Source organism: Coffea eugenioides, chromosome 5 (assembly GCF_003713205.1).
Source record: "Coffea eugenioides isolate CCC68of chromosome 5, Ceug_1.0, whole genome shotgun sequence".
NCBI lineage: Eukaryota > Viridiplantae > Streptophyta > Magnoliopsida > Gentianales > Rubiaceae > Coffea > Coffea eugenioides.
Genome location: NC_040039.1, coordinates 25,694,523 through 25,721,091, shown reverse-complemented (window position 1 = coordinate 25,721,091; position 26,569 = coordinate 25,694,523). Strand labels below are relative to the sequence as shown.

Below are 26,569 nucleotides of genomic sequence, written 5' to 3'. Positions count from 1 at the left end.
CATCATAAGCAAATAAAAATAGAAGTAAAGCCCCAAGACATTCCAGCAATTAATTTTCATCATCCAGTAATACTTATAAAATCATTCCAATGGCCAAGGCTTCATCAATCATTAGCCTTTGACATCATCAATCACTACCAACCACAATTTAATCAAGAATTTAAACCACAAGTAGATTACAAGTTCAATCCAAATCAAAATTTAGTTTCACGAAGAAAACAGGACATTTATACCAAACAGTCTACTTTGAGGATTCACAGACAGCAGTATACATGGCGGAAAAATATGAAATTTCTACAGAATAAGGGCCCATGAATCTAGTTTCAGATGCCACTGACGGAACTTCAATCGGATTTTCCTACACCAAGATATATGCATTTTGCCTAGACTGGTCAGTAAAATCCGAAAATCTGGATGCTCTTGCTCACTTGTGGAAAAGCTCCTTTTTCTCTTTTTAAAACCATAAGGCTTTTATTCTAACCATCCATACAACTCTTGTAGAATTTTAGCACCACATTTTCCAGGCAATTTCAACCATTATGAACTCAAAGAATAATTTCACTTTCAAGCTGGGGAATTCTTACTCAAACTTTGGCAACTACAAGGAAAATTTCCAGCATTCGTATACCCACGTTTTTGGTTAAATCATTCGTGATATCAAATGTTTCATTGCTAAACAACACGTATATCTTAAGATACACCATTTTCCTGTGTTTCGAAACCATTTTATGCTAAGGAAAATATTCAAACATCAACTAGTGAAATCCGGAAACAATTCAATATTTTCTGCTCAAACGTTTGGTTAGCTAAATTTTCCAGCAACCATTTATCTTGTATTAAAAATTTTCCTTGGTTTAAACATGGTGTTAGGTACTCAAGTCCAGCATGTAAACACTTAGCTAGTTATTAAAAATTTCCCATTTCAAAACCAGATTCATACAGCAACTAAAATCATCCAGAAAAATCCAGAAATCTGTCCAACTAGTCACGGTTGAACATGCATGAAGAAACTTTCTGTTTTCATTTTATTTTCTTGGTTAAAACATGCTTTTAAACTCTCAACTTCCTCGTGCAATTACTTAGCTAGAAAATAAACATTTCCAGTTCAGAAATCGAGTTCAAATCACAGTTATAATTATCTCCAAAATTCCAGAAATTTTCCAGCTATCCTCAGATGATCAAGCATGCAGCGGATTTCTGTTTCAATTAATTTTTCTGTTTTAACCCAATTAATTAACTATATGAAAAGCTTACTTATCTTGTTATTACCCAGCTAATCACGGTTATAAGCTCAGAACAACAGGATTAAACCAATTGAGGCTGCATTATTCAAGTCAAGCACTCGGCTATCACAAAAAAAAAAATGCCAGCAGCTAATGGTCATAAGATGTAAGCTTTTCCTTGGCTGGATCATTATATTAGGCACCCAAAATTGACATGCAAGACTAATAAATGAAATCACTATCAATTCCAGTTTAAAACAGGGTCGGTCACCAACAAATGTATCCAGAATTCCAGAATTAATTCCACTATTCGCTGATGACATGCATGCAGCAGATTTTTGTTTTCCCTTCAAATTTCTGGCTTATACACAACTAATTGATCTCATGCAGGGCTTAATCATCCAATATTTAGCTAGTTAAACACACAACCAAGAGAGTCAAATACTTTTCTAGTAAATTTCATACTACAACATCCATACAATTCCCAGCTCAAACTCACGGCCATCAAAATTTTCCAGAACTTAAATGTTCATAGATCCAATATTTCTTCGGCCAACATAATGTATTAATTACTCAAAATCATCATGCAAAGCTTTAACCAGTTTAATCAGCTAGTGATTAGTTGATTACGCACCAATACAAGCTCAGATTACTATGACTAAACAGGGTTACATCTGCATTTCTGATTAAAGCTCACGGCTATTCCATTTTACCAAGGCAGATTTTTCTCAAGCTCCAAATTTCATTATCCGAATGCTTAATCCAACATGCAAAGCCGTAACCCTCTTGTTTTTACTTGGTTAATCCCCATCATCAGTTTTAGATTATCGTGATATAGCAGGTTAAGGTCTGCATTTCCAATTCAAGACTCGGCAGACCCAAAATTTGTGCACATCAGATTTCTTCTTCTCTAAATTCATCATCCGATGGTTCCACAGTACATGCATGCTTCAAGATAGCTCAAACTACCTCTGATTAGTCCTAAAATGATCCAGAATTTTACCTCACAGCAAGCTAATCTTTCATACAAAAATCTGGAAGATTTTACTCTCCTTGCTCTCGGCTTCACGCCCAAGCTTGGTCCAGGTTTGATGAGTTGCGGCTGGAAGTGGTGAGGTGCGGTTTGGTTGAGGTTGCAAGTGGCTACAGCTGGGAACTGGTTGCGGCTGGTGAAGATGAAGGTGCAGAATGGTGGGAAACCTGCTCACGGTTTCTCTCTGCCTCCACTCCAGCTCACGGACAGAACCAGAAATGGTTGCAGCTCGCGGCTTCTTCCCTCGATTGTGAAGTGCGACTCTCCCTCACTCTCTCCCTTTGTCGACAATGGCAAGGCAGAGTGAAATGCAGTTGTGGTTTGAGATGTGAAGTGGAAAGGAAATGAAGAGGGTGCCGCGGTTTAGGAGATGGTTGAGTGTGGAAGTTGGTTTACGTATAGAATTGGTGAGATTGTGATTGGTCAATTGGGGCGGTAATGGAAAGGCTGCAAGAGGGAGTGTTTGGCCGTGCATGGTGATGGTTGTGGTGTAGTGGAGGTTTTGTGGGATTGTGAAGGGCATTATGATCTATTCACTTTGCCCCCTAACCTCTACTTAACTCTCAATTCAAACTTAATACCAACAATTTACCCCAATAGTGATTTGAAGGCTTAATTATACACTAGTATACTTTAACCATTTTTAACGAATAAATTATCGATTAAACTTGAATATTAAGGTTCCTAGTACTTCCTAACATTACTTAGCGATTAAATTAGTTATCAGAATTTCTAATTATTTATTCCCAAGAAATAGAGTTAGTCCAACTCGAAATTTATCGATTTAGTATAATAAAGTCAAGTGAAATAATAATTTAATACAAGTGTGTCCGTTTGCACAGAAAAATCATTTTTACGCACTTATTGTGAAAACAAAGAAGGATAAGACTATAATTATCGTAATTTTCACGCCTTAAGTATGTTTAGTATATTAGTATCATGTTTATCTAACATTCATTGGTTTTCATCTTAACGCGAGAATTCCTATTAACATTTAACATTATTACCTAATTATTTTAAACTATTAAAATCAAGTTTGACCTTAATATAAAAATTTGACGTTCTTAATATTCGTTTATCCATTTATATCAACATTTATTAACTTAATCATTATTAACGCTTAAGATTAGCTATCGGAATTCAAAGAGGTCTAATTGTTAAATCAATGAAATAAGTTACCTTTGAAATATGAATTTAATGAAACAAAACTAGAAATTTAATAGCTTAGCACAATTCTTTTATTTTGCATATAAAATCTATTGGTTTTGGTCTTAACGTGAAAATTCTTACTAGTATTTAACGTTATTCACTAATTAGGATTAATTATTGGAATTCAAGAAATTTTATATAATTAATCTACTCAGGTAGCATAAATTTCAACATAAAGAAAACTAAGTATTTTAGCATTTTGTTTTAAGGCGCTAAATTATTCTAACTCCGGATGTATTAATTTAGTCCAGCAAAATTAAGGGAATTCATAACTTAGGAAAATTATATTGTTTGTCACATGGAAGGTGTTTTTACGAACTTATTTGGAAACAAGGGATAGTAATGCTAGTAGTTACTAAGGAATAAAGGAAATGCAAATGAAATATGCACTGGTTTATATGTATATATTTTTCAGGGTTCTCACATCCTCCCCTCCTTAAAATGAATTTTGTCCTCAAAATTCGTACTTTCGAAAGAGATAGATCGGGGTATATATATATATATTTTTATAAATTCAATTGGGCACTAAATTTAACCATTTATTTGTTATAATATTTCTAATAGCAAAGTAGTTAAAATAAAGGATATTCGTGGCATACATACATTTCGTAGCGTACATATAATTCATAGCGAAAAATTACACTTCCAAAAGTGCTATTCCAGTTTAGGGTAACTATAACCTCTATTCCTCGAGTGAGGTCAAACCCTCTTAATTTGTGAAACATTCACTACTAGGACCCCGTTCAAGGTCCTTAACACGAATTACTTCCATCTGGCACCTGATCGCTCTGTAGCGGACTTAGTTGTCTGCTGAGTACTTCCTCCTTTTAAATGCTCTAGGGCATTCCGAAATCTTGTGCTTGGTACTACCGCACCTCAAGCACTTTCCTCCCTTTTTCCAGCATTCCTTCTCGGTATGACCAGCTTTCCTACAATACCCACAATTTGCTCGAAAAGTGGTGGCCTGGCTATTTCGAGAGTTTTCTTTATTTTCCTTCTCCAGTTCTACATTTTGGCGTAGCAGCTCAACTTTCTCTGCATATTCTTGTTTCCATCGTCCTTCCCAGTAGTCAGCCAATTTCCTTTGAAATTCTACCTCATTTCGGAGAATGTCCATTTCCTTACGCATTTCATCCAAAGTTGTCATCTTATTAGTTGGCTTAAGTCGAACAGCTAGCCTGCCAGGCAGATCATAGAATCAAAATAAGTAACTATTCATACTGGAAGCTTAAGCCGTAATACTCCTTCATCCTTTTACTGATGGTTACTCCAAAATATAAACCTTAACTACTTTTTACTTAATCCAACGAGTTCTTAAATGTCACCGAGATTACCATCGTTACTCACTATCACGACAGAATAAAGAAGCCTTATCCCAAAGAAAAATTTTCATGTCTTAGTGCACTATTCAATACTTACCTTCAAAGTTGTTTGAAACAATAGTCGTACTTCTTATTCTCACTAGGCCTTATTGTCTTCCTTCGATTCATTCTTATTATTTTGAGGTCAGATTCCCCGTGAAACCTAGATAGACGAATTTCAAGAGTCACTCCATTTTCGCAACTCTTTTGGTTCCTAGGTTAGTTGATTGGCCTAAAGCTTTGGTACTCTACCAACCGTTCCAAGGTATCAGTCATATGGTTAGTAGGGTAGCTACGTGGGTGGGTTCCTTCTAAATTCCCATTGATAGCATCTTTGTCGAAGTCTGTCTACCATTAGCTCTTGCAACAATTATAACATCATTAAAGGCCCAACTTTCAAAATTTATGTACCATTCGTGACTAATAACAGGATACTAAATACACATTTGGAAAAATTGTGGTCTATGTACATATAGAAATAAAATGGTTATTCGAATGAAGGACAAGAAGAAAAGAAATTGGTTCTGATCTTGATAGTCAAAATTTCCCACTTTTAATCGTAGAGATTTTCCGGGTATCCTTTCCGTATTTTATCTTCCATTTCCACAACACTTCGTCTAATCATTCATGTTTGCCACGAAACCTTAACTAAAGGAATTTGGCCTTAGTGTTTTTTCGTAATATAAGTGTCGAATCGACTGCTTCCCAAAGTATATAAAAGTTCAACTACTTGAATTTACAATTTATCTGCGCGTCATACTCAATTAAAAATTTTCACCCAAGATAGTATTATCACTCCCTAGGCTCTATATTTCTCACAACGAGCTGATTTAAAATAAGTAATAACCAATTATGCATATATACGATTGCGGTTAATTTTACTCCATATATATCATTAATACTAAGCAAATTCATGATCAATTTAATTATATCACAAAACAAAGTCAATTACAACATATATCAAGCTCAAGTACACTCTAATTAGAAATTAAACAAATCTCTTTTTAAGTGCATTCAATATCCAAACATGGCAAAGTTCCGACTCCAACATCCCATCCTATTGATTTCTATCCGTAATAGAGTTGGTAAATCCTTGAAATTCCTACCTTTATTCACGAAAGTTCAGTTTAACCTGGATCTATCAAGTCATTGCTTCAACGTTGGTCTAACCTTTCTTCTAAAGGTATGAGCTGATAAATAGATCGAGTTTACTAACTTTTAAATTTTCTTCATGTTCTTACCCTTTCCTATTTCTGGTTATTAATAATGGTTACATCAACAACTTGTATACATGATACGATAACTATTTCTTTAACTCATAAACTGCAACGATTTTACCAAGACATGATTGCCCTAATAGTCACCACCTACTCCATATATTATTTATTTCTATTTTTATTTATTTAATTTTTTATTTTTTTCTTAATCTCATAGTTCTATACACCACTTTGGTTACCAAAATTCACTCAGGTTAGTAATTATTTAATTCCCGGGACTAATAAATATTACATCGTTACAAAAATTAAACACGTAATCATCAAATTATATACTCAAAATATATGTCACATTGCATACCAAATTCATACAACTTCAAAAGCTAGATAATTCACGAATACATTCAATATTTTCATACATAACTCAAACTTCAATCTTTATAAGCATGAAAGGAAGCAATACAGCAATACACAAATTATTATAACCACATAGCTAATAGCCTAACCCTTAGTTTAGGTTCAACTTAATCTTCATTAGTTTAGTCCTGGACAATCCCACTAGACCCTCTCGTAATAACACTAATCAAATTTCCTTAGTAAATTGTAGATCTACTACGTCTAATATCAGATCAAATAATATGATCATTACTTAAGTACATCTATGGCTCTTAAGTATTCTAAATGATCTCAAACATTTCATACAGTGGCTTTTTAAATAACCTATCAACTAGTTATCTTTATTCTATTGGACATTCACCCCAAATAGTTCTCCAACAAAATTTAAGGAGCCACAATGCCGTCGAAAATTCACCTTACATGGCAAATTCGTCAAACTCATCTCCCCTCAATTTTTTTAAAATTCTCCTCAAGGTTTAGAGCTATTCACGACTGCATAGTTCTTACTTAAACTACGATTTCGCTCAATCTCTATGTCTAAACCAATAGTTTGGGTAAAAGATGGCATATATTCCACTTACCATGTGAATGGCTAGCAAAATTATCCATCTTAAGTACAGAATTGGCACTAATCTTCAAGATCTCACTATTGGCTTTTTACTTTTATTTTTCAAAAGCTAAACTTGCTACTTTCGGTTCTACTCTTCTGGATTTGATCCCTAGTCACATCATAATGCAATATACTAAATTCTTCCAAATTTGCAAATACACCATTTAATGAAATATCTGGTATTCGAGTACAGAAATCTAGAAATGGGGTAGTTCACAGCTCAGGCTGGCCAGTCCCAAGAGTAACTTACCTACATTTGAGATTCCTACCCAACATACATATCTAATATCCCCAACTGTAGACTTTTCTTTCACAGTTAACAAGTCAATCCCCACAGTCCGAGAACCTTTTCCCGGTTTGAGCTTGATAAAAGCTCTGATACCACCTGTGACGACCCCACTTCCCCCTAAGGCGAACCAAAGGGTTGGCGGGCCGTCTGCCCAACTCTCGCCAGGACTCACGCAAGCATTCTAACCCAAAACCTTTCAAAGAATAACCTAATCTATTACAAAACAACTTTTCCCGAATAGGATCATCCTTAAATCTACATTAACTTCAGAGATAGCAGTAATTTAAAACAGCCAGTCAACGGCTCCTAAACATTCCATGCGTTGCAACCAGGGAATAGGGTCGTACGATTCGGATATACAAATAAAATTCATACAAACCAGATATCGAAATTAGGTTTGACACTTTTCCAGCTTCAAGTGGCAATCTAAAACAAAAGTACATAATTCAAGTTGAAGCATAATACAACCCACACAATAGCCGTAATATCCATTACATCCAAAAGAAAAGAAACATAAGTAAGTTCAAGGCTTTCAGTTTCCAGAACCTGTCAAGGAAAACAAACAAACGTGGGGTGAGCTAAAGCTCAGTGGTGCCCGAAAACATGCACTCACATAAATCAAACCACAGATAACAATTTAAACAAATTTAATCAATTAAGAAAGCGTATAACAGCACAAGGTAGGATACAGGGGCTCTCAGGAGCCATTTTCCTCGCTTGATCACCATTCATCGTAGTTGACCCTCCGTCAACTCTCACTACTTATAGTCCATGTAGATCCACTCATTTTAATCCTAACCCGTCACCATTCATACCCCGGTCCCGGGCCCGAACGTCGACTAAGGACGCAGTATACTCGAGATATACCCGTAATAAAATTAGTCGAGGGATTCACCCACCGACGTTTTTGTAGTTAGATTCAAGTGCCGAGGGATTCACCCAACGACGTAACTACTTTTAGATTCAAGGAGTATTGTAGTTAGATTCAAGTGCCGAGGGATTCACCCAACGACGTAACTACTTTTAGATTCAAGGATTCACGAGAAAAATGATTCACGCAAGTCACCACTCGAACGGCTAGTGCGATAAAGTACACACTGCTCACTTCGATGGATCAAAAACTCATTTTGCAATTTATCACATATCAAGTCAAGAAAGCACTTAATTCAGGTAGGAAAAGAACAGGCAGGGACACTCACCAAGGGTGGAGTTCAGATATCAAGTTGAGAATCGAATTCCGCGTCCTCGCAAAATCCTAAAAACCAAATTTTGAAACTATAAGTTTCTATTCAGTTTTTAATCTTATACAAGCTGAGGTATACTTATTATACTACTAGTTTACTACCTTTAGAAAAATTAGGAATCTACTTAGGTTGAAACTTGACAAATTTAGAAGAAATGTTTCTTATAGTTTTCCGTAAGATACTCTTCCTTATAAAGGGTAACTAGTATCCTTTTCTTGAAATAAGTCGACAAATCTCTCAACAACAATGTTTGAAAGTTACTTTGAACATTTCCCTAAAGTTACGGCTTTTGCAAAAATTATCCTTAAAAACTATTTTTCCTAAAATAGGGTTTCTTGCCGAGCAAGTCTCCCAAGCTTTTCACTAAAATTGGTAAAGCTCGTATTTTGGAACTTTTCCTATAGTTAACTATCCAAGTGCAAAGCTTAAGGAAAGAAAAGGAATTAAGATAAGACTTAGAGTTTCCAAAAGCTATAGAACTTATTTACTATAGCTATCAAGGCTAGTTTGAGCTAAAGGAAATTATCGAGTTGGAAAGTTTTAGGCAAAACACTAGATATGAAATTTTATAATATAATACTAGCTGGAAAATATTTTTGATTAATTTTGATCACAGCTACTCGAGTTCGCAAGGTCGATACAACTTCCACAGCTCCGATTCCGTTTCGAAGTCATAATATGGATCAAAATATGGCAAAAATTCACGTAGCAAATTACTAGGGCTTCGTCAATCATTAGCCCTAGATTTCAGCAAGTGCATTTCTGAATAAAATAGAATGATCAACCAAGGCTTCATCAATCATTAGCACTTGATTTCAGCAAACCCATCATAAGCAAATAAAAATAGAAGTAAAGCCCCAAGACATTCCAGCAATTAATTTTCATCATCCAGTAATACTTATAAAATCATTCCAATGGCCAAGGCTTCATCAATCATTAGCCTTTGACATCATCAATCACTACCAACCACAATTTAATCAAGAATTTAAACCACAAGTAGATTACAAGTTCAATCCAAATCAAAATTTAGTTTCACGAAGAAAACAGGACATTTATACTAAACAGTCTACTTTGAGGATTCACAGACAGCAGTATACATGGCGGAAAAATATGAAATTTCTATAGAATAAAGGCCCATGAATCTAGTTTCAGATGCCACTGACGGCACTTCAATCGGATTTTCCTACACCAAGATATATGCATTTTGCCTAGACTGGTCAGTAAAATCCGAAAATCTGGATGCTTTTGCTCACTTGTGGAAAAGCTCCTTTTTCTCTTTTTAAAACCATAAGGCTTTTATTCTAACCATCCATACAACTCTTGTAGAATTTTAGCACCACATTTTCCAGGCAATTTCAACCATTATGAACTCAAAGAATAATTTCACTTTCAAGCTGGGGAATTCTTACTCAAACTTTGGCAACTACAAGGAAAATTTCCAGCATTCGTATACCCACGTTTTTGGTTAAATCATTCGTGATATCAAATGTTTCATTGCTAAACAACACGTATATCTTAAGATACACCATTTTCCTGTGTTTCGAAACCATTTTATGCTAAGGAAAATATTCAAACATCAACTAGTGAAATCCGGAAACAATTCAATATTTTCTGCTCAAACGTTTGGTTAGCTAAATTTTCCAGCAACCATTTATCTTGTATTAAAAATTTTCCTTGGTTTAAACATGGTGTTAGGTACTCAAGTCCAGCATGTAAACACTTAGCTAGTTATTAAAAATTTCCCATTTCAAAACCAGATTCATACAGCAACTAAAATCATCCAGAAAAATCCAGAAATCTGTCCAACTAGTCACGGTTGAACATGCATGAAGAAACTTTCTGTTTTCATTTTATTTTCTTGGTTAAAACATGCTTTTAAACTCTCAACTTCCTCGTGCAATTACTTAGCTAGAAAATAAACATTTCCAGTTCAGAAATCGAGTTCAAATCACAGTTATAATTATCTCCAAAATTCCAGAAATTTTCCAGCTATCCTCAGATGATCAAGCATGCAGCGGATTTCTGTTTCAATTAATTTTTCTGTTTTAACCCAATTAATTAACTATATGAAAAGCTTACTTATCTTGTTATTACCCAGCTAATCACGGTTATAAGCTCAGAACAACAGGATTAAACCAATTGAGGCTGCATTATTCAAGTCAAGCACTCGGCTATCACAAAAAAAAAATGCCAGCAGCTAATGGTCATAAGATGTAAGCTTTTCCTTGGCTGGATCATTATATTAGGCACCCAAAATTGACATGCAAGACTAATAAATGAAATCACTATCAATTCCAGTTTAAAACAGGGTCGGTCACCAACAAAATGTATCCAGAATTCCAGAATTAATTCCACTATTCGCTGATGACATGCATGCAGCAGATTTTTGTTTTCCCTTCAAATTTCTGGCTTATACACAACTAATTGATCTCATGCAGGGCTTAATCATCCAATATTTAGCTAGTTAAACACACAACCAAGAGAGTCAAATACTTTTCTAGTAAATTTCATACTACAACATCCATACAATTCCCAGCTCAAACTCACGGCCATCAAAATTTTCCAGAACTTAAATGTTCATAGATCCAATATTTCTTCGGCCAACATAATGTATTAATTACTCAAAATCATCATGCAAAGCTTTAACCAGTTTAATCAGCTAGTGATTAGTTGATTACGCACCAATACAAGCTCAGATTACTATGACTAAACAGGGTTACATCTGCATTTCTGATTAAAGCTCACGGCTATTCCATTTTACCAAGGCAGATTTTTCTCAAGCTCCAAATTTCATTATCCGAATGCTTAATCCAACATGCAAAGCCGTAACCCTCTTGTTTTTACTTGGTTAATCCCCATCATCAGTTTTAGATTATCGTGATATAGCAGGTTAAGGTCTGCATTTCCAATTCAAGACTCGGCAGACCCAAAATTTGTGCACATCAGATTTCTTCTTCTCTAAATTCATCATCCGATGGTTCCACAGTACATGCATGCTTCAAGATAGCTCAAACTACCTCTGATTAGTCCTAAAATGATCCAGAATTTTACCTCACAGCAAGCTAATCTTTCATACAAAAATCTGGAAGATTTTACTCTCCTTGCTCTCGGCTTCACGCCCAAGCTTGGTCCAGGTTTGATGAGTTGCGGCTGGAAGTGGTGAGGTGCGGTTTGGTTGAGGTTGCAAGTGGCTACAGCTGGGAACTGGTTGCGGCTGGTGAAGATGAAGGTGCAGAATGGTGGGAAACCTGCTCACGGTTTCTCTCTGCCTCCACTCCAGCTCACTGACAGAACCAGAAATGGTTGCAGCTCGCGGCTTCTTCCCTCGATTGTGAAGTGCGACTCTCCCTCACTCTCTCCCTTTGTCGACAATGGCAAGGCAGAATGAAATGCAGTTGTGGTTTGAGATGTGAAGTGGAAAGGAAATGAAGAGGGTGCCGCGGTTTAGGAGATGGTTGAGTGTGGAAGTTGGTTTACGTATAGAATTGGTGAGATTGTGATTGGTCAATTGGGGCGGTAATGGAAAGGCTGCAAGAGGGAGTGTTTGGCCGTGCATGGTGATGGTTGTGGTGTAGTGGAGGTTTTGTGGGATTGTGAAGGGCATTATGATCTATTCACTTTGCCCCCTAACCTCTACTTAACTCTCAATTCAAACTTAATACCAACAATTTACCCCAATAGTGATTTGAAGGCTTAATTATACACTAGTATACTTTAACCATTTTTAACGAATAAATTATCGATTAAACTTGAATATTAAGGTTCCTAGTACTTCCTAACATTACTTAGCGATTAAATTAGTTATCAGAATTTCTAATTATTTATTCCCAAGAAATAGAGTTAGTCCAACTCGAAATTTATCGATTTAGTATAATAAAGTCAAGTGAAATAATAATTTAATACAAGTGTGTCCGTTTGCACAGAAAAATCATTTTTACGCACTTATTGTGAAAACAAAGAAGGATAAGACTATAATTATCGTAATTTTCACGCCTTAAGTATGTTTAGTATATTAGTATCATGTTTATCTAACATTCATTGGTTTTCATCTTAACGCGAGAATTCCTATTAACATTTAACATTATTACCTAATTATTTTAAACTATTAAAATCAAGTTTGACCTTAATATAAAAATTTGACGTTCTTAATATTCGTTTATCCATTTATATCAACATTTATTAACTTAATCATTATTAACGCTTAAGATTAGCTATCGGAATTCAAAGAGGTCTAATTGTTAAATCAATGAAATAAGTTACCTTTGAAATATGAATTTAATGAAACAAAACTAGAAATTTAATAGCTTAGCACAATTCTTTTATTTTGCATATAAAATCTATTGGTTTTGGTCTTAACGTGAAAATTCTTACTAGTATTTAACGTTATTCACTAATTAGGATTAATTATTGGAATTCAAGAAATTTTATATAATTAATCTACTCAGGTAGCATAAATTTCAACATAAAGAAAACTAAGTATTTTAGCATTTTGTTTTAAGGCGATAAATTATTCTAACTCCGGATGTATTAATTTAGTCCAGCAAAATCAAGGGAATTCATAACTTAGGAAAATTATATTGTTTGTCACATGGAAGGTGTTTTTACGAACTTATTTGGAAACAAGGGATAGTAATGCTAGTAGTTACTAAGGAATAAAGGAAATGCAAATGAAATATGCACTGGTTTATATATATATATATTTTTCAGGGTTCTCACATCCTCCTCCTCAGGATCCTCCTCCGGATCCTCCTCCTCAGAGTCCTGAGCTACATCCATTGTCTCATCCACTAGCCTAGTGGCATCGGCTACAATATCGGAAGCCCGACTACGGACCTCCTCTCTCAACCTAGTAAGCTGAGCCCTAGTGCTCCGGAGCTCCTCATTAACCACAGCAGATGTGGCCACCTCGCCCTCAATCACCTTCTCGAGCTCGGCGACCCTCTCGCCCTGAGCGCTCACCATCTGTCTAAACTCGTCTATCTCTGCTTGGAGATCCCTGTTAAGATCCACTAGCTGACGAAACTCGTCGTCCAGAGCAAGCACAAGGTGATTCGGGTAGGCAAAGGTTACCCTACATGCGCACTGTGGGCGCCTATCAGTAGGCGAGTAACGCACTCGAGCTCCCCCTCCAAGAGCTCGGTAGTAGATAGGCCTCGGAGGTACTACATGGCCATTAGCGTGGCCATTCCCATTAGCTGCCGGCACTTCATTCCTATTTTCCATCCCTGCAAAATAATAGCACTTTTCGGTTTAGAAATTTAAATCACTATCGAGTTCGGATATCCTGTAATGCATGCTTACTTATTCACTAATTCGTCTCCAAGTATCACTCGAGGTAAAACTAACTTAGTTGTTAGTTCGCCCCAAGTATCATTTTAGGTATGACTAAGTCATCCCATATCGAGTCTTAAAGGTAAAGTATCTAATATGTTCCCCATATAGATCTCTAACCTAGCGCTCTGATACCAACTGTGACGCCCCTACTTCTCCCTAAGGCGAACCAAAGGATATCCGTGGGACGCTTGCCTAACTCTCGCTAGGACTCAAGCAATTCCATTCAAGCTTATTACTGGACCACACAAAACAGGTCAATAACTTAGATACAACAAATGCGGAAGCGTTCAAACTTAACATAGTCATCCATTGTCCAACCCACGCGTAGGTATACAAAATACATCATGAATCCCAAATACACATTACGCCCCAAAAGTTACATTTCAATTCCAAAAGTACAATCCAAAACCAAGGGCATAACCAAAAGTAATAGAAAACCCTAAACAAAAGTACATCAGGAGGGTTTCTCCATTTCACCTCCGAGTTCAAACCTGTTAAGGAAAACAAATCTACAGGGTGAGCAAAACGCTCGTGAGGCCAAGAAGGCACATAATTCAGGTAACAAGCCCAAGTAACAATTCAAGTAATAATTTGCAAGTAATTAATAATGCCAACAAAATGTAACCAAAAATAATTCAAGGATATGGTAGCTCTCAGGAACTAAGTTCCACATTTTGCCAATGTCATTCGTATATCTCCCCACGATGACTCTCCGTCAACCGGGTTGATATTTCATATCCGTTGTTCACCACTTACTCCTCATCCGTCCACCATACACCGCTTCGGGCCCGCACGACATTTATAAGGCGATACTTCACGAGTATGCCAAGCGAGATCTCTCAATAGATCAAGCTTATCATGTGAATCTCATGGCTCACCGAGGTTCCCGACCAAACCCATGCCGGCTCGAGTTCTAAGGTCGGCCTATGAGTTTGGGCATTCCCCATGTATCATGTAAGTGTCGAGGAGATTCACTCCAACGACGTATGCAATCACCGCATACCATGTCATGTATTCAAGCATTTGACATATTTAAGCATGTATTTCAGGTCATGTAAACCAGGCAAATCATGTTAAGCATGAGTCATTTGTTTCAAATGAGAACGAGTGCGATTAAGTACACACTCGACTCCATTTTTCAAAACCAACTAGGCTAAGCATGTAATCAGGTAAGCCAAGCATAAATCAAGACCATAGAGTTCAAGTAATCATACACTTGACACTCACCAAATTACGCAAGCAAGTAGGTTGGATTGAGAGTTCAAACTTCCACAGTGGGGTCCTCTTGGAGGTCCTCGTGCGTGCCTGAACATCGAATAGAAGACAATTTCTATAAGTCCCCAAGTGGCGAGAAAGATTGAACACGAGTAGGGTTCGGAAATATTTTGAAAATTTCGTTTGGGTTTGTCTTTGAAGTTGGATTCGTAAAAAGGTGCAAGACTCGAGTAAAATCGGATTATTATCCTTAGAATCATTGGTTGGAAATGAGTACGAGCGAAACGATTGCAAAACGAACGATCAAAATCGGAAGTGGGTTGGCCACGTCACAATCCGGCCGGAACCTGGCCGGATATCCGGCTGGATTTATGGCCGGATTGGAGGCAGTGGCTAACCTCCCTTTTTTTTTCAAATTTCACCACCAATCCGGCTGATAATCTGGCCAGAAACTGGCCAGATTCAAGGCCGGATTCTGGTAGAATAGTTCCCGCGCGGATTTCCTTTGAAATTCCAGAATTTTCGATTTTTGGTCAAATCTTTGAAAAATCATAACTTCTTTTCTACCAGTCGAAACTTGATAAATTTGATACCGTTGGAATCGTCTTCCAAAGTATTAAAAGTCCTTAGAAGACACTGTTCCATGAATCTAAGTGGAAGGTATTCAAAAATGAGCCTAAAGTTGCTGTTCCAAATCACCAGGATTGAGCCGGGGTTGATTTTTCGCTAACTTTGGAAATTCGGAAGAATTCACTCGTTGCAAACCAGCCCTTGAAACTTATAACTCAATTATAGGTGCAAGTAAGGTTTAGGACAGAACAAGCAGATCGAGAATCGGAGTTTCGAGCACCAAGATATGGTAGCTCAAAATTGGGGAAAATTCAAGACTGTTGAACAATTTCCAGATTTGGGTTTCCGACTTTGGACCTTTAGTTAAGTGTCGAAACAGACTTGGATTGGTACCAAATTTTTCAGTATAGTACTCCTATATGAAGGGTATCTCTCTATCAAAATTCGTGGAAAAATACCTTCGGAAAGGTGGTTAACCAATCAACCAAAGTTTTGAAATTACTAAGGCAAAACTGCCTTTAGCTCTATTTCTCTCCGTTTCCAAACATTTGGCTAAGGAAAACCTCCAAACTTGGTCCATTTGTGCAAGAAAAGTCTAAGGAACATACATGGTACATTTGGTAGGTGTTTAGCACCAAGAAATTCGTTTAGTAAGACCACAACAAGTCTTACATCAAATCTGTCCAAATCCAAGGGTTTTCAAGAACAGATCAGTCACCGTATTTTGATCATAACTCACTCAATTTAACTCGGAATTGAGCATAGTTGATAGTGTTGGAAAATAGATTCATAGGGCTATAATTTCACAGAAGAAATCGGTTTAAGTTTCAGCATGCAACAGGCTCAAAATTAAGCCTAAAGTTGCAGCATCATCAAATTATTTCAGCAGAACAGAGAAACAGGGTAGCCTTCTTAAAATGATTGGTTTGGCTCACACACTTGGAACCAAAACATGAATTTTATACCATTGGAAAGGTGTGGATGTCTAGTTTCAAATGCCACTGACGGCACTCGATTTCGATGTCGGAGGACAATGTTACGGCCGAAACACTATTGCTGGACAGAGCTACACGAGAACAGTTTTCCAGCTAGACTAGTTTCACAAAGAAATTCATTTGCCCAACCAAACCTTAATATTTTCCAATGAGCCTCCTCTTTTTAGCTAGATATGAACTCCAAGGCTTAGGCTAAATAGTGATAAAATTTGAGAAGATTTGGTGGTGATTTAAGTGAGTTTTGTAGAGGAAATGTTGGAAAGTTTTCGGTTGTTCCTTTGCTGTCTGCTAGCCGGCCATGGAAGCTTGGAGAAATGAAATGTTTGGTCTGACCCTTTGGCGTACAAGGAACGCTGAACGTCTAATAGTTTAAGTGCGCAAAAGTCAATTTGCAAATAGTGCGCATACGCGTGCGTTTTGTGCTCGATTTCTCTTAAGTTTGTTGCACTAGTGCACTAAACCTCTAAGGCACTTACATTCATATAAATATTATTCATTCTTAATTGTCCCAAAATAATGGTCTAAAGTCCCTCAATTAAGCGCGCACGTGAAAACATGTATTTCCAATTTAGGCGCGATAAAATGAAACCTTCGAGAAATTTTTATAACGATCGCACCACTACTATCGCTTGAATACTTAGGCCTAAAGTTACCTATTTTGGACCATTGTACCTATCTCCAAATTTTCGAGCTTGTTGTACTCCCAATTGGCTAGAGTTTTCAGACACGTTTTCACTTTTCACTAAACAAGCTTTTAAGAAAATAATTTTTGAGTCGAGACACTTTAAAAATATAACGAAACTATAAATCCATGAACTTAGGTCTAATAACGTTAGAAAATTTTATTCGTGGCAAAAATACAAATAAATAAATAATTAAGCCAAAATTAGGGATTTTAAAATAATAGATTTTCAAGTCCTCACAAAGGGATTGTTGATTTGTCAGAGGGTATAAGGTGAATGTTAAATGAGGAGATTGTTGATCTTTCGGAGGACATAAGGTGGGAGTTCGGAGGTTATAAGATGGTAAAACGTAGGGGATTGTTTATTGGCAGTTATAAGGTGAATATTGCTCCCTGTGAGTCTCATATCCTTTTAATGTTTAAATTATTGTTCATCCTTGTATTTACTTGAACAAATGATTGAATGGACGTATGAATGTTATTATTTATCAAGTATTTTATATTTAAATATTCCTATTACAATTAATTGTTGCACTACTAGTTTCTAAAATTGAGTATCGACTTACTTGAACCTATATTACTTGGAAAAACGTGCTTACATGTTAAATTGTGTTATTCCCTTATTTTGTCTGTTTACCTGAAATGTTCACTGGGCGTAAGCTCATCCCATGTTTTGTTTTCCTTAACAGGATTCGGATCTGAGAATACTTAAGAATACTGTTGGAATGTTTTGAGAGACTTTAAGTTTTTATTTTAGTAGAAATTGACGTACGCGGGGTATACTTATACCATAAGTTCATTCACAATCAACTTTTACATTTATAAACTCCTAAATACCCCACACGCGATTTATCGCAAGTATACGAATCGTGAGCGAGTATAGGGTATTAAGGGTCGATCCCACAGGGAAGAGTGCAATTACCGGTGTTTTTCAAACTCTTTTATTATTTAGACTACCACAAATATAAAATTTATGAAAATAACACTAGCAAGCTCCTAGAGATATGGAATTCCTTATTACTCTTGCAAATGAAGTTACCGATTAAGTGAATGCTATTATCTTGGCTAGTTATGGCATAATTTTCTTATGTATGTGAAACCTACTCTCGTAGTGAATCATCTATACTTGTAAATAAGTCATACCTACTCTCGTGGTTATAAATTAAATACAATATCATTTCTTCTATGAAATTACATGAACAAGTTACTTATGCCACATAGGTGCACTTCTACTCTCGTGAGTGTACTCCCTAGGTTTATCACTTCTTTGAACTAGTGTTAAATTCCAATTCTCATTGCAAATTTAACATCTTTATATAATCACAATTAATGGCCAGTTAATTATGATTAGAAAATCAAAAGTGATAGATAACTTTCTCAAAATAATATCACCAAGTAGCTAAGTAAACATCACAAACAAAATATAGCAAGTTCAACCATAACTCTAAGCAAAAACTTTAACTAAACATGAAACAAATAAAAGAAAGATCCATACTTATATTATAACTAAACATAAGATGCAATACAAGAAATAAAGTAATAGGAGAAATGTCACCCATGTCACTTGAGCTCCATACTCTCCATTTTCATTCTCAACTTCATCTAAGTTTAGCTACAAATACAAGAAGGAAACACTACCCTAACTAATGAACTAAAAACTAGTGAAAGCTACATTTCTGGTGAGTTTCTCTAGCCTTCCCAAGTTATTTTGAATCTTGCAAGTTCATGGCTATATATAGATGAATGCAGTCAGAAAATGAGACTTGAAGCATCCTTTTTACAGCTGCTAATTGCACTTGTCATACGTTCATTCATAGCTGTAAATTATTGAAGGAGAAAACAGGTTGTACCAGCGGAGAGCAGCTATTTCTGATCAGAATCTGGCTACTTCAACTGCTATTTTCTCTATGATGACGGCTGAATTGGCTCTTGTACAAAACATATAAGTTGTAGTCCTTTGAAATAGCTTTCCAATGCATCAAGAATCATCCAATTTAGAGTTCTGAGAACCAAGATATGATAAAAATACCACTGCCTGGTCAATTCCGCGTTTTCAGCTCTCAGCAGCAAACTTTTACTTCTGTATTTCGACATTTTGACCAGGAAAACAGCCGAATTGGACTTTGATGTCTTCATACCAAATGTAGATCTGTCTCTTAGCTTCAAAAATGGTTCAAGAATCATCTCAATCCAATGTATGTAGTTCAAGATATAGCCAAAATACAAAAACGTGTCAAAGCTGAACATCTTGCTTCCTTTTGACTTTAATTGCATTTCTTCTTTCACACTTCATATTCTATTTTTATCACTTTAATCCATCATCAATCATCAAATTATATTCTCAATGCACTCAATTTGATGATTGAATCAATAAACCTGTAAAATATGAAATTTTTGTCATAAAAATTCATAGAAATGCAATTTTCACACTTTAAACCACAAAATGCATATTTTCACTAGAATCTTAGTTAATTATTTATAAAAATAAATAAAACACACCAAAATTAGCCAATAAAACACACTAAAAATACGTAAAATATACTCCTATCAAATACCCCCACACTTGAACCATTGCTTGTCCTCAAGCAATAAAAAATACAAACCAACAATGATTCAATTTTTGAAAATAAATATATGTGTACTATTGCACTTCATTTTCTCAAAAACAAGGTAAACAACCATTATGCAAGTACTCATAATATCAAGTAAATGAGAGCCAATTATACCACCATTATAACAAATTCAAGTTAATTTCTCATCCTTACCCAATTTCATACGCAAGTAACTCATATGGTCAATAATATGCTTCCTAAACTCATGATCATTTCTTATTCAAATTTAAAGAGGGATTTATTTATATAATATAACTAAATATTACTTAAGTTGTGAAATTGCCTTTTGACGCGAAAATCGACATTTTTAGATGAAGATTGCCGATTACTCAACACTTCACATACTCAAGTTGCCTTGCATACTCTTAATTCAAGTACCGTTTTACGCGAAAGGCGACATTTGTAAATGAAGACTCCCGGTTACTAAGTACCAGAATCATTGGAGTAGAATAACTCTTATTTTATTTTTTTCTTCTTATTTTTTTTTATTTTTTCTCTTTTTTTCTTTCCACTTTTTTTTTTGTAACAACAAAGATAATAATAATTTTCTCAAAAGAATAATCATGAGAAGAGTATTGCACTTATTGACCATATTTATCACTTAACTTATAAAATCAAATAAAGAGAAAAAAATTTCATTAAATATGCAAAAAAATAGGTATAATTTTCTCCAGTTTACAAAATATACTTTCCTATAAATGTACAAATTATAATCACATAATAGTTATTTCCAAATTAAATGAGAAAAGAAGTTTCCAAATCACATATATTTATCTCAAATATAGAAGGAATTTGAACTACTAATGGTAAGGAACTTGTTATCCCTTAGATAATTTGAAAAAAAAAATTGAAACATTTTGAGGCAACTTTGCAATTATGGACAAGAAAAATTTTGAATTTTAACACAAGTCCAATATTTACAACTAATAATTCAATCACATACAATGTATATAATCTCAATTCTTCCCCCCACACTTAACATGCACATTGTCCTCAATGTGTAAAAAGGAAAATTAAGAAAAAGAAAATAATACTCCCCTATTGTTGTAATTGAATATGAAGCTTCAAGGTACGTTGTTCATCTGTCTCCCATGTTTCATGCGTTCCATTTGATAACCATTAGTAATATTAACCTAAAGATAGAAAATGAGAAACAAATGAAAAATAACAAAATAACTCAGCACATAATTTAAACATGAAATCACACCAAAATAAAATAGCCAAAACATTGGGTTGCCTCCCAATAAGCGCTTATGTTTATAGTCGTTGGCTCGACTTTTTCACCTCATTTCTCAAGGAGGCTTTGTTAATGAATAATCCACCAATTTTTGTCGTGGTGGATCATTAAAAGGTGGCTTACTAACAAAAGCCACATGTTCAAATGATATGAGAGGTGGAAGAAGCATACTTATCTCAAGTGAGTCATAGATATTATCTTGAATATGCACCACTTGAGAATTCACCAAAGGAGTTGCCATAAAGGTTTCTTGGGCAACAATACCTTTAGAACCAATACTTTCAATGCACTCCTCAAGAGGGGTGAAAAATAAGTCATTAAAACTCACCTCTTGAGGTTTGAAATTAGTTCCAAAGATATTATCATGTGAAATAGATATTTGATCATTGAAACACAATTGAGATTCATTATTTTCATCAAAATGCAATCTATTATCACATACAACATTCCCACCATTCATGCTAGAATCATTTTGCAAATTATTAGAAGAAATAACTTCACACAATGTATTCAATTGCTCATGTATTCTACCAAAGTGAGAAGCTAATTCATCTATCCTTTTCTCAATCCTATTAAAACAGTTTCAGGTTGCATTTGCTAGCTTTTCTATTGTTGAATCAAATTGATTAGAAAAATTTTCTACAGCTAGCTCCCAAAATGCATTAGAATCATTAACTAATGGTTTACTTTCTAATTCCCAAGGTAGAGGTGCATTAGCTAACTTCTTTATTGCCAACTCCCAAGATGGTTTTGATTCATATTAGACACTTTCACGTCGGTAATCATAAAAATATAAAAAATCTCTATATCCACATTGATTATCCCAACCATACGTAGGAAAATTGTTCCAATTAGCACTGTATTGATCAAAACAAAGATTGTAATGCTCTAATTTATCATAATAATTCATATTTTGTACTTGTCTACATGTATTAGTAGCATGATAACCTCCACACAAGTCACAAATCACATGATAAGAATTAAAAGTATTAACATTCCTTCCTTGCTCAATTTCATGCATAATTGTATCCATTTGAACTTGTAACATCATAACATCAAATTTAGCCTTTAAGCACCTTAAACCATTTTCAAAAGACATACATTCAGTAAATTCTTGATTACCTCTATTGAAGGAGGTTTGCACTTGGTAACCATCCATTGCCAAACTTCCATTTCTCAAGTATTGTCCTCCAAATTGGCCTACCATTCTCATCACCTAAAATTGCTTTTAAACAATTTAAGAGCAAGATTAGTAAGAATAATAGGTGATAAAATACAAACACACATTAAACACTAAAATAACAGAAAATAACATTCACCCTATAACTAATAAAATGTCTAAACTAAGAAAGTTGCTCTTCACACTGATATTGCCAAATCTTCCCCGGCAACGGCGCCAAAAACTTGACGTGCGCGGGGTATACTTATACAATAAGTTCATTCACAATTAAGTTTTATATTTATAAACTCCTAAATACCCCATACGTGATTTATCGCAAGTATACGAATCGTGAGCGAGTATAGGGTATTAAGAGTCGATCCCACAAGGAAGAGTGCAATTACCGGTATTTTTCAAACTCCTTTATTATTTAGACTACTACAAATATAAAATTTATGAAAATAACACTAGAAAGCTCCTAGAGATATGGAATTCCTTACTACTCTTGCAAATGAAGTTACCGATTAAGTGAATGCTATTATCTTGGCTAATTATGGCGTAATTTCCTTATGTATGTGAAACCTACTCTCGTAGTGAATCATCTATACTTGTAAATAAGTCATACCTACTCTCGTAGTTATGAATTAAATACAAACTCATTTCTTCTATGAAATTACATGAACAAGTTACTTAAACCATATAGGTGCACCTCTACTCTCGTGAGTGTACTCCCTACGTTTATCACTTCTTTGAACTAGTGTTAAATTCCAATTCTCATTGCAAATTTAACACCTTTATATAATTACAATTAATGGCCAATAAATTATGATTAGAAAATCAAAAGTGATAAATAACTTTCTCAAAATAATATCACCAAGTAGCCAAGTAAACATCACAAACAAAATATAGCAAGTTCAACCATAACTCTAGGCAAAAACTTTAACTAAACATGAAGAAAATAAAAGAAAGATCCATACTTATATTATAACTAAACATAAGATGCAATACAAGAAATAAAGTGATAGGAGAAATGTCACCCATGTCACTTGAACTCCATGCTCTCCATCTTCATTCTCAACTTTATCTAAGTTTAGCTACAAATACAAGAAGGAAACACTACCCTAACTAATGAACTAAAAACTAGTGAAAGCTACATTTCTGGTGAGTTTCTCTAGCCTTCCCAAGTTATTTTGAATTTTGCAAGTCCATGGCTATATATAGATGAATACAGTCAGGAAATGAGGCTTGAAACATCCCTTTTACAGCTGCTAATTGCTTGTCATATGTTCACTCATAGCTGTAAATTATTGAAGGAGAAAACAGGTTGTACCAGTGGAGAGTAGCTATTTCTAACCAGAATCTGGCTACTTCAACTGTTGTTTTCTCTATGATGACAACTGAATTGGCTCTTGTGCAAAACATAAATAGCTTTCCAATGCATCAAGAATCATCCAATTTGGAGTTCTGAGGACCAAGATATGATAAAAATACCACTGACTGGTCAATTCCGCTTTTTCAGCTCTCAGTAGCAAACGTTTACTTCTGTATTTCGATATTTTGACCAGGAAAACAGTAGAATTGGACTTTGATGTCTTCATACCAAATGTAGATCTGTCTCTTAGCTTAAAAAATGGTTCAAGAATCATCTCAATCCAATGTATGCAGCTCAAGATATAGCCAAAATACAAAAACGTGTCAAAGCTGAACATCTTGCTTCCTTTTGACTTTAATTGCATTTCTTCTTTCACACTTCATATTCTATTTTTATCACTTTAATCCATCATCAATCATCAAATTATATTCTCAATGCACTCCATTTGATGATTGAATCAATAAACCTGTAAAATATGAAATTTTTATCATAAAAATCCATAGAAATGCAATTTTCACACTTTAAACCACAAAATGCATATTTTCAATAGAATCTTAGTTAATTATTTATAAAACTAAATAAAACACACCAAAACTAACCAATAAAACACACTAAAAATACGTAAAATATACTCCTATCAGAAATGACCTTAGTGTATATATTTTTGGGTTGTACTTAAGATAGATGCAGAATGATGAATCTTTTGTACGCGAACACATGTAATAGCTCTTGGATGTATGTAAATGTTATTTTGGGGTGTAATGAACATTATTTTGGTTAGTTTAGAAATTTCAAGTAATTCTTGTTATGGATTGTAGTGAATCCTGGCGAGAGTTGGGCAAGCGGTCCGCTGACCCCTCTGGTTCGCTTTTGGGGAAAGTGGGGCTGTCACACAGAAAAGAAGTTTATCCCTGGTTGATAGGTTTCTATGGAATAGTATCTCCGTTAAAAATCTCCTTCTTAGCTCGGAAAGTGGTGCATAATATGGTTCCGGTGAATTTAAATCTAAAAAAGCGGGGTATCATGCTGACATCTAGGTGTAGCTGTTGTTCTTTGCATGAAGAATCCTTGACCCACCTATTCGTTACTAGGGCAGTAGCGGAGCATGTTTGGAGTTTCTTCCGAAGACGGTTTGGTATCCTTCACACTAGATCACGATCAATCTCGGTAGAGTGTCTATCTTGGTTTGTGTCTACCTCATCGGTTTTAGCAAATCACATAAGGTTTGTCATTCTGTGTTTAATTTTATGGTGCCTATGAAAAGTGCGGAATAAGTCACGGTTTGACGATGCTCGCTTTGAGATGCAAGAGGTAATTTTGACGGTGGGAAGTTTGGTTGAGCAATTAGTACGGGCTAAGGTGTTTTCTCCATTGCATTTCAATGGTGACTTAGATGATCCTTGGGCAACATTTGTTACTAAGCTACCGTAGGTAACTCGACGGTTGGTGATCTCCTGGAAGCGGCCCCTGCAGGGTGCTGTCAAGTTGAATACGGACGCCAGTGTCTCAAAAGGGAAAGCTTTAGGAGGAGGACTGCTAAGGGACCATGAGGGCAAATTGATCTTTGCATTCTACAAGGAGATCTGGGAGGTCGATGTGCTGATGGCTAAAAGTTTGGCATTGCTGCATGGTCTACAATTGTATAAAAGGACTCGGGTTCAGAATCTATTGGTAGAAGTGGATTCAGCGGGGTTAGTTCAATTGTTGGAAACAAGAAGTCTGACAAAGGGGCCGTTATGTAGCTCTCTACGACGGATTCAGGAATTGCTTCGGAGCTTGCACTCTACAGTTACTCACATATTCTGGGAAGCGAACAGTGCGGCGGACAAATTAGCAATGATGGAGGCTCAGGATGATTTTCCTAGTGCTGCAATTCAACAACTCTCGGGGGGTATTAGAGCGACTATACTTTTGGTTAGTAGGGAAATTCCTTTGGTTGGAACACAAGTTGTGAGAGAATAGATCTCTTGGTTTCTACTTTTCACTATATCAGTGTAACTTGGTGTTATTAATAAATTGGGGGTTGGTGTCCCCACCCTAGGGACGGGGTTTTGCCAAAAAAAAATTCATATTAAAAAATAGGAGGGTGTGTAATTAACTAATTAACAAAACTATCCTTGAAGCCATAATTTTTTATTTGACAAAAATTAAATACTCTTAATAGTAAGGATACAAATAAAAGGTTAGAAAATATTAAAAGTGTGTTAACACGACATGATAGTGCACCCAACCCTTGACTTTATAATTTATATAGATAGTGTAAAAAAGGTTTAATCTTTCCTGTACTGATAATAGATATTCTAGTCATGTGGATGCATCATATGTACAAAATTTCAAGATGAATTCAAATTTAGATTACTTGTCATGCTTATACATTGTCACTTATACTTATTTATTTAGTGAGTTTTGAGTTAATAGATTCGAATGGCTCATTTAAATCTAAATGTATATTAAAACTCAACTGTTCATGGGGTTAAGTAAATCCACTAATTATTTTTAAAGTTTGTTAGACATATTTACTATTATTTTCTTTTCTTTTAGTTTTTCCCTACTCTTTCTTTCTCCTTATTTAAAAAATTCAAGCAAAGTTTTCAATTATAATGTAACTAATTTCTCGTGTTAATACCTAAACCTTTTTAACTCTTGTAATATTTCATCAGCTGAAACTCATCACGATCACCATTTGTATTATGTCTAGAATGTTTTTGAAACATCTTCAATTATTGGGCCATTTTAAGATGACCAAATTTGCAAAAGGGGCCTCTGTTGTAATTTCAAAATGTTTTCTACCATCGTTTTTTTTTTGTCCCACAA

The 26,569-nt window shown here is 35.3% G+C and overlaps 1 protein-coding gene across 1 annotated transcript; it reads left to right on the top strand.

Annotated features, from left to right (window-relative positions):
- The first annotated feature begins 17,652 nt into the window (after positions 1-17,652).
- On the top strand, positions 17,653-25,717 carry LOC113771292. The gene is made up of 3 exons (XM_027315890.1): positions 17,653-17,770; positions 25,020-25,066; positions 25,187-25,717. The coding sequence occupies exons 1-3, from the start codon at positions 17,653-17,655 to the stop codon at positions 25,715-25,717; spliced, it is 696 nt and encodes a 231-aa protein (XP_027171691.1).
- The last annotated feature ends 852 nt before the right edge of the window (positions 25,718-26,569 follow it).

What these genes read in the sequence shown, in the direction of transcription:
- LOC113771292 (XM_027315890.1), top strand. Translation starts at nt 17,653, where the DNA reads ATGTTAAATGAGGAGATTGTTGATCTTTCGGAGGACATAAGGTGGGAG. An exon ending in TAAGGTGAATATTGCTCCCT is followed by an intron (nt 17,771 to 25,019) that starts GTGAGTCTCATA and finishes GCCTATGAAAAG; the next exon opens with TGCGGAATAAGTCACGGTTT. An exon ending in CTCGCTTTGAGATGCAAGAG is followed by an intron (nt 25,067 to 25,186) that starts GTAATTTTGACG and finishes AAGCTACCGTAG; the next exon opens with GTAACTCGACGGTTGGTGAT.